General features: G+C 46.0%; 1 protein-coding gene and 1 non-coding gene across 2 annotated transcripts; one reads left to right on the forward strand and one right to left on the reverse strand.

Moving 5' to 3' along the window:
- Window positions 1–1,823: 1,823 nt before the first annotated feature.
- Window positions 1,824–1,962, reverse strand: LOC120677085. Its single transcript, XR_005676150.1, has one exon. It is a non-coding gene; the product is annotated as a small nucleolar RNA Z247 (small nucleolar RNA).
- Window positions 1,963–7,847: 5,885 nt separating this feature from the next.
- Window positions 7,848–11,840, forward strand: LOC120676770 (BTB/POZ domain and ankyrin repeat-containing protein NPR1-like). Its single transcript, XM_039958107.1, has 4 exons — window positions 7,848–8,461; window positions 9,757–10,507; window positions 10,681–10,881; window positions 11,284–11,840. The coding sequence occupies exons 1-4, from the start codon at window positions 7,928–7,930 to the stop codon at window positions 11,523–11,525; spliced, it is 1,728 nt and encodes a 575-aa protein (XP_039814041.1). The 5' UTR covers window positions 7,848–7,927; the 3' UTR covers window positions 11,526–11,840.
- The last annotated feature ends 1,171 nt before the right edge of the window (window positions 11,841–13,011 follow it).

Here is a 13,011-nt window from a genome sequence, read left to right on the forward strand (position 1 = left end):
CTCATGTATTGTGCATGCGTCTGTTTGTTGTGCCTGTTGGTGCCAAGCGATTTCATGACTGCTTTCTCCACCAGAAACACCATTATTCTCCAAATAAACAACAGAATCAGGATTTGTAGGAAATTTAGACAATTGATCAATTGTTACATCCCCCTCTTGATCAATACTAGTGTTTGGAAGAAGAAGAGTTTCTGGACAGAGACGAGCACCAGCATTTTTATGAAGGGAAGCAAAAGGGAAAACTCCTTCATCAAACACTACATCATGAGAAATATAGACTCGGCCTGTAGATATGTCAAGACATTTGAAACCTTTGTGGAGATTACTATAACCCAAGAAAGCACATTGCTTTGATCTAAATTGAAGTTTCCTGGAATTATATGGCCTCAAATTAGGCCAGCATGCACAACCAAAAATGCGCAAGAAGGAATAATCTGGCTTTTGCCCAAACATAAGTTCTAGGGGAGTAGAGTTATTTATAACTTTGCTAGGAATTCTGTTAATCAAATATGTGGCAGCTAGGAACACCTCGTCCCAAAATTTCAGAGGCATGGAAGCATGAGCTAAGAGAGAGAGACCAACTTCAACAATATGGCGATGTTTACGCTCAGCTGACCCGTTTTGCTGATGTGCATGTGGGCAAGAGACATGATGAGAGATTCCTATTTTGTTGAAAAAGGAGTTTAATTTTTCATACTCCCCTCCCCAATCAGTTTGCATGGCAATGATCTTTCGATCGAATTGTCTCTCTACTAGTTTTTGGAAATCACAGAAAACTTGGAATACTTCAGATTTATGTTTAAGGAGGTAAATCCAGGTAAACTTGCTAAAGTCATCAACGAAGCTAACATAGTATTGCTTTCTGCCAACTGATTCAGTGGCAGGCCCCCAAACATCATAGAACACAAGTTGTAAAGGAACGGTGGAAACACTAGTTGAAATAGGATAGGGGAGTTGATGACTCTTTCCTTGTTGACAAGCATCACAAATAGAATATTTATTTGGTTCACTATCACATGGGAGATTATTCTTGCTAACAATCTGATGAACAATAGAGAAAGAAGGATGTCCTAATCTACTATGCCAAACATTGGATGAAGGTCTTATGGCATCACACACTGTCTTCCCTGATTCAATTCCAACGAGCTTAGTGGGAGAGGATATAGGCCACGTTTACACTTTCCTCGAAGGAGAACCTTCTTCGAAGCCTGATCCTTGACAAGAAAGAAATCAGGATGAAACTCAAGATAAGCATTATTATCAATAGCAAGTCTATGGACAGAGATCAGATTTTTTTGAGGCTTCAGGTACATGAAGAACATGTTTTAGGGTAAGATCACGAGTAGGGGTATATATAACAGATTGACCAATATGTTTAATTTCCATACTTGAGCCATTGGCCACATGTATCTGATCACTGCCATTGTACTTTTCCCTCATGGAAAGTTTCTCTAACTCGCTGGTGATGTGGTCGGTGGAGCCAGTGTCTGTGTACCAATTTGTATCAACATTGTAGGAGGAAGCAGCAGCAGCAACATGTCTCTCATCAGGTACATAATCCTCATCAAATTTGTGCCAACATTCAGCTGCCGTATGGTTGGGCTTGAAGCAGGCTTGACACCTTGGTCCTGTGTTGCGTCTGGCCCCATTGTTATTGGATCGATTTCCATTGTTGGGGCCGCGGGATGCACCGCGTCCTCCTGGGGTACGACCACCGCGAGATCGACCGCCGCGATTTCCACCACAGTAGCCACCACCACGACCACCACGTGATGCACTGTTCGCCGAGGAGTTTGAGCCTCCACTCAGTAGATCAAGGTGCTACTCAAAACTTAACAGCTGGGAGTATAATTCATTGATAGAAATTGACTCAACACGAGCAAGAACAGTAGAAACAATAGGGTTGTATTCCATGTCCATACCAGTGAGGACATACTGAACCAATTCTTCATCTCCTAGGGGTGTGCCTGCAGAACCATGTCGTCCCCTAGGGCCTTCATCTTCCCGACGTACTCAGTAATTGTTAGGTTCTCTTTCTTGGTTGTGGCGAGGGAAATTCTGGTGTTGACTGCCGTGGCTCAGGTCTGGGAGGCATAGATGCCTCCCAGCGTGCTCCAGACTTGTGTTGCTGTTACACAAGTAGATACCGCCGACAACGCATCTCGTGAGAGCGTCGATAGGAGGTAGCTGAGGAGGTTTTGATCCTTGGTCACCCACTCGGTGTACTCAGGATTTAGCTGTTTCCCTTCTTTGCCATCAATATGAACGGGAGGAGTGACGGTCTTGCCGTCAAGATAGCCTGTCAGTTGAGCACCGCGCACTGCAGGTAGAACCTGAAGTTTCCATAGGGCATAGTTGTTCTTGGCGAGCTTCTCGGTGATGGGATGACCCAACACAGATGTAGCTAGCCCTAAGGAAGAAGAACTCGCCATTGTAGATGTATGGAGGAGTGGCTCTGATTACCATGTAAAGATACTCAGAGTTTAGGTGGAAGCGTCGAACCCTAGCTTGGGTCTGCGACGTGTACGTGTTAATTGATTGCACAACTCAAGGAGCGTGGAGAAGGATTGGCCAGTTCTAATCTAATCGGCAACAGATTGTTTAAACCGAATACAACAAGAGTCCTATTAATTAACTACTAGCCAATCTCCTTCTCGTAGCTATCTTGTTACAAGAGGATACTTTATCTCTGACAGTTGCAACCTCCATCTCCACTTCATCATCACTATCGACGATGACATCTTCTTCTTCGGCAGTCAGGTTGAGGCGTCCAAGCAAATCAGACACCTCTTCCCGAGGCCCATTCAACGAGACTCCCGCCATGGCAGCGTGGTAGGAGCAGACAAAACCCAGGCACAGGTGCCGGGTAGGGGAATCCAAACCCTAGCGGATCACACCAAGAACTGAATGGATCCGTGGGAGGAAATCACAGACAAGAACAAACTTGTCCCAGAGAACTGAGATGGCCGGCGGCTTGGAAACCCCCTGCGATCCAGACTAGAACCCTAAGCGGCGCGAAGGAAACCTATGTGTTTGACGGCGCCGGAACGGCTGACTGGAGATTTGCGGTGGCCGCCGCCGACTGGGAGTCGGTGGGCGGGGCGTGGACGCCGTAATCAGGCAGATTAGCGGCGGAGCAGTCCTAGTTCGCCTGAGTGGCGGAGCAGGACGGTGGCGGGATCGCGATCGCCGGAGGAGTCGCCCAGGGGAGGTTCCAGGAAACACGGACACCCTAGCCAAGTGGTTCGGTGAAGGATATGTCTTGCGAAACCACTAGTCCTCAGGTTGGATGCTGCTGGTACACGACCTGGTACTCCCGTCCCGTGCTGCCCCCTGCGTTGCCGACTCCAGCCTGACAACCTCGTCCGGCCGTCCAGGTGCTGTGGGCTGCACCCGCAGTGCCCACCGAACCCGATCCAAACATTGATGCGCTGCTGGTGCTTGCTGCCGATCCAAATGAAACCTGATGCTACGTATAAAAAAAGTTCGCCCGGGTTTACCCTCTGAAGACCAGGCCATGACCGCATTGATTCACTAAACCAAAAGCTCAACAAGTCGCTTGCACGAGTGGGCCCGCCCAGGGCTCGGTCGCTCGTCGGCCACCCCCTCCCCTTCCCTCTCGGTTGACGACAGCCACGTCGGTCGCCGTGACGGCTGACTTTGACTTGGACCGGGCCAGCAACGAACGGGACGGGGACGCGCCTTCCTTTCCGGATTTCTCTTGCATCACCGGTTGGTTGGTGAAGGCCAATCCCAATCCAAAACACTACTAGTAGTTTCTATATTTGTCATGTCATATAGACACTACTCATAGAAATTACATCTTCAATGGATGATTTTTTTCAAAATAAATTGCTATCCAATTATATTTCTTCTCTCTCTTTTCTCCCTCCAATCACCTCTTCTTTTGTTTTGGTTTTCGCGTAGACATAGTTTCTTGCATGAGACCTGGTTTCTTCATGTTTTTTTCTTCTCTCCTTATTAACTCACCTGTCAACTCAGTTTTTTACTTATATGGCACCATATTTAATACTACGAAAACTAGCTGAGTTGGAGAGTTGGGACTGCCATAATATACTCTTTGATCTTTATTTATCCCCGCGCCAAAATCGGAGTGAACACGTGCTCACCGGATTAATTTTAATTCCCTGCCCTGCGTGCCTGCCCGGCCCGTTCCAGCCTTCCAGGCGGAGCACCTTTCGGCGCCAGCAGATGTGCGAATCCAGGAACCTTATTGTTCCAGGTTCCAACCAGCTGATTCTGTACAGGGCAGCCGGCGGGCAAGGGTTGCTTGGGGGGCAGCGACGGCCGTGCCGTGATGGTCGAGAATGTCGCTGCCCGGGTCCAGCAGACAGATACCGCTCGGGGGCCCACCGGACAGCGACCGTGGAGGAAGTGGCCGTTGTGCGGCGGTCCACCCGGGCTGGACGTGCCGGGCCGCGGAGAGGGTGCGTTGTACAGGGACATGCATGTGCCATCCAAGAGGAAAACAAAATAACTTAACTAGTGGAGTATCATTAACCAGAAAGGCAATCTTTAACTGGCTTGGGGCGTTCAGCCCTACTAATCCAACGGGCCCACATGAAGCTGCAGATAACTAAGAGCAAATATTATAGCTGGCTGCTGTAAGCAGGCTAAATGATGACGTGGAGGAGAGAAGAGAGGAGATAGAGGAGAAGCGGGTTGTAAGCTTACAGCCGGTTTGGGCACAAGAATCAAAAAAATCTGTGAGAGAGACATGTGTACTATGTATTAATATTGAAGAGCTAACTATAGTACAGGTTGGCTAAAAGAAGGTTGCAAGGATCTTTACAGCCGACTTGTTGGCTGTATTACTAGCCTTGTTCTCAGCAACCCCTTGCGCTCACCATACATGCAGGGGCGGATCTAGCACCGGGTCCAGGGGGCTCCAGGCCACCTATATCTGAAATAACAATGGAGCCCCCTTTTGAGCCCCTCCATTCCTATATCTGAAAAAACAATGGAGCCCCCTTTTGAGCCCCTCCATTTTTTAGAAGAAATAATGAGGAAGAAGGAGAGGAAGGAGAAAGAGAAGGAGAGCAAGAAAAAATCAGCCTCTTCTTTAATTATTTCTAGATCCGCTACTGCATGCATGTGATGTTGTCAAAACAAAAAGTCTTGCACGATGTGCGTCGTCTAAATGCCACTCCTGCTACTCTGTTTAGTAGACGCGCTGCGAGCTAAACAAGATTCCAGCGTGACGTGCAGTGTTTTTCTTTTATGCATGCACCCTCCGTCCTCCGAGGCCTGCTCTTCCTGATCACCATATGGCATCATCGTGCCTTAGAACTGTCCCATCACACATATTAATAATAAACTTAAACAAAAAGGAAGCTACCCCTATTAATTATTAAACCGTGCGTGCCAAAAACAGGCATGCTTGGCTGCACTACGTACTACAGCCAACGGAGGATTGAGCCCTCGTTTATATGGTTTCAAAATTTTAAAATTTTACAAGATTTCTCATCACATCGAATTTTTAAATACATGCATAAAATATTAAATATAGCTAAATATAATAACTAATTACACAGTTTGTCTATAATTTGCAAAATGAATCTTTTAAGCCTAGTTAATCCATGACGTAATAATAATTATCAAATACAAACGAAAGTGATACAATATTTTACACCCAAAATTTTATGCATCTAAATAAAGCCTGAATTGAGCGCGGCAGAAGGTGTCCCCTCCGTGGTACGGTTGGACCAGACCGGAGGAACCAACGGATGTTGTTCGATGTGCTTGCTCACTATGCCAAAGGGAAACGAAAATACACAATTCACTGTTAGCTCCCTCCGTCCAACATATACTCCCTCTTTTTATATCTTAACAGATTTGTCCTAAGTTAAATTTAATTAACTTTGACCAAATTTGTATAAAAAATAATAGTATTTACAATACCAAATTTGTTGTGAGAGAAAATACTACTGGCTGGTTGGTACCTGGTGGCTATGCTGATTTGGTGTGAGAGAAAAGCACTGCTGGCTGGTTGGCTGACAAGCCATCCAATAGAGTGATGAATCCACCATGAAATATATATTGATGGTGCATATATGATATATTGGGCAGTATAGTTGTTGTTATATTTTTCTATAGATTTGGTCAAAATTAGCCGAATTTAACTTAAGACAAATCTAATAAGATACTCCCTCTATTTTATTTACATATCATATTAGATTTGACTTTAGTCACTTTGCAAACTTTGACTAAAATTATAGAAAGAAATAATAACATTTACAATATCAAATTTGTTTCATTGAATCCATCATGAAGTATATGTTGATAGTTCATATGTTGGACTATATAATTTGTGCTATATTTTTTCTATAGATTTGGTCAAAGTTAGTTAAATTTAACTTAGAACGAATCTAATATGATATGTAAATAAAAATGAAGGGAGTATGTAAATAAAAACGCAGGGGGTAAAAAGTGTAAAAGAAAAAAGTCCAATTCTCGAGATCAAGATCAGCTTGGTCCTATCAAATCAAACCTGCAGAGACAACCGCTCCCTACAAAAAAGAAATTAAAATGACAAGACCTAATTCTTGAAGACTTTCCCGTATGAAACAGCGCCAAATTAAAGTCGATCGATGGCGGAGGGGGCCGGGAGAAGAAGCAGCTACAAGATTTCAAGGTGGTCAGATTGGCACTACATCGATCTAGCTGTCGATGGAGACGCCGGCCAAAAATACTACGTAGGATAAGAATAATTGAATGAAATAAATCTCACTCGCTCTCACCGAGCGAGCCGGTCAAAGGTGGTCCAGAAGCCCGGCTTCTCCACTGTCGCGTGAGAGACGATAAAACTAACATCGGTTGATGCTATCTCGTCGCGCCCATGCTGGCAAAGCGGCTACGCGATCAGCGCTTTGCCTTAGCCGGCCGTAGCCACCCGTAGGCCGTAGCCATGCCGGAACTAACTGTGGGCTGGAATCTGGCCTAATGCCGGGTGTATCTCGTAGCGCCCCGCCTTGTTTGGAGTAAAGGAAAACGTAGGCTCGGCGGCTCGGCACTGTCTGTCCACTGTGTGTGCAATCAATGCTAGCAAGCTCCGGTGCCGTCCAGCCCATTAGCCCAAGCTCGGCTCCCACTGACACCGGCAATGCCATGGCATGGCATGGCACGGCAGATCGCCCACGTCCTTCCGGTGGCAACGGCACCGGACACGGAGGCTGCTGCTGGAGCTAGCGGGATAGATTTATTGCCTCGTGGGTGTTTGTTTCGCACAAGAGCAAAGCTTATCCTAGTCGGCACCTACGCGGGCAAAAGCCTTTCTTTTGTCTCCGGGGGTGCAAAGTGAAAAGCCTTCTAGCTGTGTCTGTGTTTCTTCCTTCTTGCCATCTCGTCCTTCAAACTCAAGGTAATTGCGTATCAAGCCTTGTGCAGTGTTGTGTTGATTTAGGTATTCATAAAACGATATAATAACATTTAGAAAAACAACATGTAGAGCAATACACTCTCTTTTGATGCCGCTTTATGAATATCATGCTAATTTTTCACAGACGATATGGATAATATGAGAAGTAAGATATGATAATGAAATGAATTACCTATCCAGAGCAGTACACCGTAGTTTTGGTGAAGATATTCGCACGCGAACCAAACATGCTCTTTTTTACACAATCAAACATGCTCTTGGATGTTCTCTAGGCTAGTAGCACCAGGAAATGGTGGAGGTTGGTCAACTGTAGGACCTAATTCAAAAATCTAACAAGCGAGGGGGGCCAAATCGCAATACTTGCCCCATCTGCCACCTCAGTCCCGCCGTTTACTAATGCCTTAATAAATAAACTATTAAACCCGTCTCTTTCCCCGCGCCCCTTCCTCCCTCCCTCCCCGCCTCCGCTCGCTTCGACTTCCTCGCGGCTTCCCACCAACCCGGGCTCCGGCGCGCCGCTCCCAGCCAATGGAGCCCATGGACAGCCAGGTCACCGCCGTCGCGCTCTCCGACTCCGACAGCTTCTCCGTCGACGGCGCCGACGCGGCGGACGCCGACCTGCAGGCGCTCCGCCGCCTCTCCGACAACCTCGCCGCCGCGTTCCGCTGCCCCGACGACTTCGCCTTCCTCGCCGACGCGCGCATCGCGGTGCCAGGAGCGCCCGACCTCCGCGTGCACCGCTGCGTGCTCTGCGCGCGCAGCCCCTTCCTGCGCGATCTCTTCGCGCGCCGCGCCGCAGGCGCCGGCGAGGGGAAGGACAAGGACAAGGTCGAGCTCCGGGAGCTGCTCGGCGAGGAGGTGGAGGTCGGCTACGAGGCGCTGCAGCTGGTGCTCGAGTACCTCTACAGCGGCCGCGTCGGCGCCCTGCCCAAGGCGGCGTGCCTCTGCGTCGACGAGGGCGGCTGCGCGCACGTCGGCTGCCGCCCCGCCGTCGCCTTCATGGCGCAGGTCCTCTTCGCGGCCTCCACCTTCGAGGTCGGCGAGCTCACCAGCCTCTTCCAGGTCCGCATCCATCTCCCTCTCACCTCGCGGCTCACGCCGCGCGTGCCGCCAAAAAGGATGCCGCCTTAGCTTGGCCAGCGATTCATGGCGCCCTTTTGGTTTTTGTGATTACTGCGATGCGTGTTGATTGCTCAAGGGTTTCGTGCCAGTAATCGGCGGCCTGCAAAGCGGCTTTCTTTGTCTGTTGCGCAGCGCACGCAGATGTTGCCTGAAGCGGCAAACTTTTTCTTCATTGCATTTGGAAAACAGCGTTAATCATTAGCACAATCTGGCTGCTAGTCTGCTACAGTGGCAATAAGCTCGTGCTGATTGTACACTGAATGGTAAAGTTTTGGATTAGACCAGGACAGGTTGAGTTGGGTGCAATTGTCAGCTGCTTGCACGTGTGCACAAACAGTGACATGCAACATAAGTCGTCAATCAACTAAAATCATGCCCTGCTTAATTGGTCCAGGTTCAATTTGAGCAGAAACTACCAGGGTACATGTTTTTTGTACGCTAAAAATCCGCTCTGGTTTGACGGGTTGAGTAAGATGTGTTTTAGGATAAATTGCTGTAACTGTAGTGCAGATATGATAAAGCTGTTTACTATTTCTGCTTTCAGAAAAAGACAATTTCTTTTTAGAGTACTGAATGGAAAGAGATCGAACTCTGCATTATCTACTTTGGGCTACTCGGATACCGACAATTTACATGTATACAGAAACGATTCACATGCAAACAAAACAAAACGAAACCGGCATAGTTTTGATGGTGCGGACAAGATAAGGCAGCACACTATTTATGGAGTGCGATAGATGTAGTTCAACAAACCCACTAAGCTATCTCTAGAAAGGAAAATAAAAAGGTATAAGAAGCAAAGAAATTGCTGATCAGGAACTATTATCTATTTTATGGTGAAACTTACCATTGCTACCTTGCACAAAAAATAATTATTTTATTAGAGCTCTGTCACTCCACTATGAAGAAAATAGTTAGTACTAAAATCCTCAGGCCATTAATGTCTACAGAAAATCAGTTTCACAATTTTCTAGAGCTCTCAAAGTGGGAGTGTACAACCCGGTTATCCTATCTCACCATTTTTGGCTACTGGCAATTGTCCTGTTTAGGCATGCGCTAGTCTGCATATGCAAAGCACCATTATTCCATTTCTGACACTGTTTTTTAATCAAAATATATTTTTACCACCCACACACAACCACCACTCTATGTGTTTGTATTGCTATTGTTATTCGCGAGTTTTTGCCACTAACCTGCTGTTACTCAGCCATATTGATCTTGATTTTTCTCTGCAGCGGCGGCTCCTTGATGTCCTTGACAAGGTTGAAGTAGACAACCTCCCATTGATCTTATGTGTTGCAAACTTATGCAGCAAATCTTGTGCGAAACTGCTCGAAAGATGCCTTGAGATAGTAGTTCGGTCAAATCTTGATATGATTACTCTCGAGAAGGCTTTGCCTCCAAATGTTGTTGAACAAATTGTTGATGCAAGGCTAAGTCTTGGATTAGTTTCCCCTGAAGACAAGGGCTTCCCTAACATACATGTAAGAAGAGTACACAGAGCGCTGGATTCTGATGATGTGGAGCTAGTCAGGATGCTACTCAAGGAAGGGAAAACTAATCTTGATGACGCATATGCATTGCACTATGCTGTCGAACATTGTGACTCGAAGATCACAACAGAGCTTCTGGATCTCGCACTTGCAGATGTTAATCATAGGAACCCGAGAGGTTATACAGTTCTTCATATTGCTGCTATGAGAATGGAGCCTAAAATCATTGTCTCCCTTTTTTTGACCAAGGGAGCTCGGCCATCAGACCTCACATTTGATAATAGAAAAGCAGTACAGATCTCTAAGCGGCTTTCAAAGCATGGGGACTACTTTGGGCCTACTGAGGATGGAAAACCTTCTCCAAAAGATAGATTATGTATTGAGATACTAGAGCAAGCTGAAAGAAGGGATCCACAACTTGGAGAAGCATCAGTTTCTCTTGCAATAGCAGGAGACTGTCTGCGTGGAAAATTGCTGTACCTTGAAAATCGAGGTATTTTCAGTTTGCAAAATGCATATAGTGCCATGCTTTTCAGAACGAACATGGCTGGTGGTGTTGCACGAACAATACTGTTCTTTATTGGCAATTAATTGAGTAACTAGTGTTTTGAACTTCTCTTTCATTCTTAGTTATGTCTTTATATATTTTCCTTTTATGTTATGCAGTTGCTTTGGCGAGGATATTGTTCCCCATGGAGGCAAAGGTAGCAATGGACATTGCTCAAGTTGATGGAACCATGGAATTTAACCTTGGTTCTAGTGGTAATCTGCCTCCCGGGATACAGCGTACAACTGTTGATCTAAACGACACTCCTTTCATAATGAAGGAAGAACACTTGACTCGGATGAGGGCCCTCTCCAAAACAGGTGACACTCGGCTTGCCTTTTTCTTTTTTGTTTTAAATCACACTGCTTTATTTTCATCTATTGATGTTCGCCTCTTCAGCATATATCTGTTGTGATGGAAACTGAGTTTCCGTCAGTCTTCAAGTTTAGAACTTTACTGTCTGTCACTGTCATATACCTTGTCAGATATGAATTAGTCTGTGAAGTGTGAAGCGTGGGCACTTTCCTCTTTTCACTCCTTGAGAATGATAACTGATGTTCCATGACAAAACATGTTTAACTTGAGTATGCACATTTTATTGTGGTCATAGGAAATTGTTTTCTGACCTCCAATTGTTAAGTTCTAGTCTTCCTGAATTGTGGGACTTAGAAGCAGTGTACAATTGAAACCCGGACTAATTACAAGATGGCTTTGTGTACCAGTGGAACTTGGGAAGCGCTTCTTCCCGCGGTGTTCAAAAGTACTCGACCAGATCATGGACGATGAACCAGAGCTGGCTTCCCTCGGGAGAGACACATCCACAGAGAAGAAGAGGAGGTTCCATGATCTGCAAAACGTGGTCCAGAAGGCGTTCTGTGAGGACAAGGAGGAGAATGACAGGTCGGCCCGTTCATCTTCCTCGTCATCGACAACATCGATGGGAGCCGTCCGCCCTAGGAGATGAGAGGAAACCGTCGGCCCGCCATTTTGATAGCTGATGCCCATCTGTGTAAAATGTCCGCATGGTTCTAAACGTCCAGCATTGCCTGATATTCTCGGTGGCTAATCTGTTGGCCGTATAGAGCTCTTAGTTGTGCTCACTTGTGCTTGCTTGTACAGTATTACTGCAAGAGAACCATATAGTGCTTAGTATCTCCATAGAATTCCGTACTGATTGTATGTAAATTGGGTAGATGCTTGGATTTTGAATGGTTGTCGTAGAGGTCAGCGATGGATAGTGTAGTGGTAAAATGAAATGCAACTGTTCATTACCAGTTCATGGCTTGTGTTTGTGTCCAGTGGCGGGCGGGCCCAGGATTTTACGTTTGGGTATTCAACATTTTCCAAAGATCAAAAACAATTTTGCATTTTCCAAAGATCAAAAACAATTTTGGCCGTCGCTATGCGTTACGCAGTTCCTAATGCCGTAGGCTACTCGTGTCTCATCACAAGCGGCCGTCGCCCATCGCACCATTAGGGTTTGCTGCCATCGGCCGAAATCGAAAAGGATGCGGCCACACGGGAGGGGGGAGTTGGGATGGATGGAGCTGAGAGGGGGGAGTTGGGATGGATGGAGCTGAGGATCTGGGTCGGTGCCAATTGGGGGTCGCGACTGGGCCATTGCGGCTGTGCCTGGAGGAGGGAAGTGGGCAATCTAAGCACAAGAGGCAATATGTGGGAAGTCTGTTTTGTATGTTAGCTCATCTCCAAGAGACACTCTAAAAGACTATTTTAATTTTGAATTTAGGATTTTTAATGGAAAACCTCCCTCCAATAGTTCTCTAAAACAAATCCCTCAAGGTAGAAACTTCCTAAACTATCTCTCTCCTTTTCAAATATGAGAACAAAAATCCACAACCAATCCCAAATACTTGTCATGCCATTTTAGACGCCGATCTTTAGACCTTCATCCTTCGTATTCATGGATCATGTTTCCTAATATATCAAGGTTCAAATAATAGGATATCCGATATAAGAAAACTGTCATAGGGACATGAGAATACAGTACAGGAGAAGTAATATCTAGGATGATCCTCTACATAAGAATATAGAATGTTAGAGACTAGGATTTAAGAATTCTTTTATAAATGCTTTTATTTTTTGTTTTTGGATACATATACATATTATATATTATGTATATAAATTTTTGCACTAAAATTTTTGGGTATTCAATTGAATACCCATGAATACATGGTTGGCACGCCCCTGTTTGTGTGTAATGTTTCATGCGGGAATTAGAGCTTCTGCTGCGGCGTGACCGATTCTTGCTGATTTTGCATGGATGGACGTCTCTGTAGACTACTTGTGATTGCTGAACCACAACCGCTTATACTAGCATTCTTGAAAACTACACCACCCGCACGTCCGCGCCTACCGCGTCATGATCTACCTAAAGACCCGCTCCGGTGTGAACCAACACACCTCGAGCTACAAACGCGCACGACCTGCTA

The sequence above is a fragment of the Panicum virgatum genome, chromosome 5N (assembly GCF_016808335.1).
Source record: "Panicum virgatum strain AP13 chromosome 5N, P.virgatum_v5, whole genome shotgun sequence".
Classification (NCBI taxonomy): Eukaryota; Viridiplantae; Streptophyta; class Magnoliopsida; order Poales; family Poaceae; genus Panicum; species Panicum virgatum.

What these genes read in the sequence shown, in the direction of transcription:
- LOC120676770 (XM_039958107.1), top strand. Translation starts at nt 7,928, where the DNA reads ATGGAGCCCATGGACAGCCAGGTCACCGCCGTCGCGCTCTCCGACTCC. An exon ending in AGCTCACCAGCCTCTTCCAG is followed by an intron (nt 8,462 to 9,756) that starts GTCCGCATCCAT and finishes TTTTCTCTGCAG; the next exon opens with CGGCGGCTCCTTGATGTCCT. An exon ending in GAGGGCCCTCTCCAAAACAG is followed by an intron (nt 10,882 to 11,283) that starts GTGACACTCGGC and finishes TTTGTGTACCAG; the next exon opens with TGGAACTTGGGAAGCGCTTC.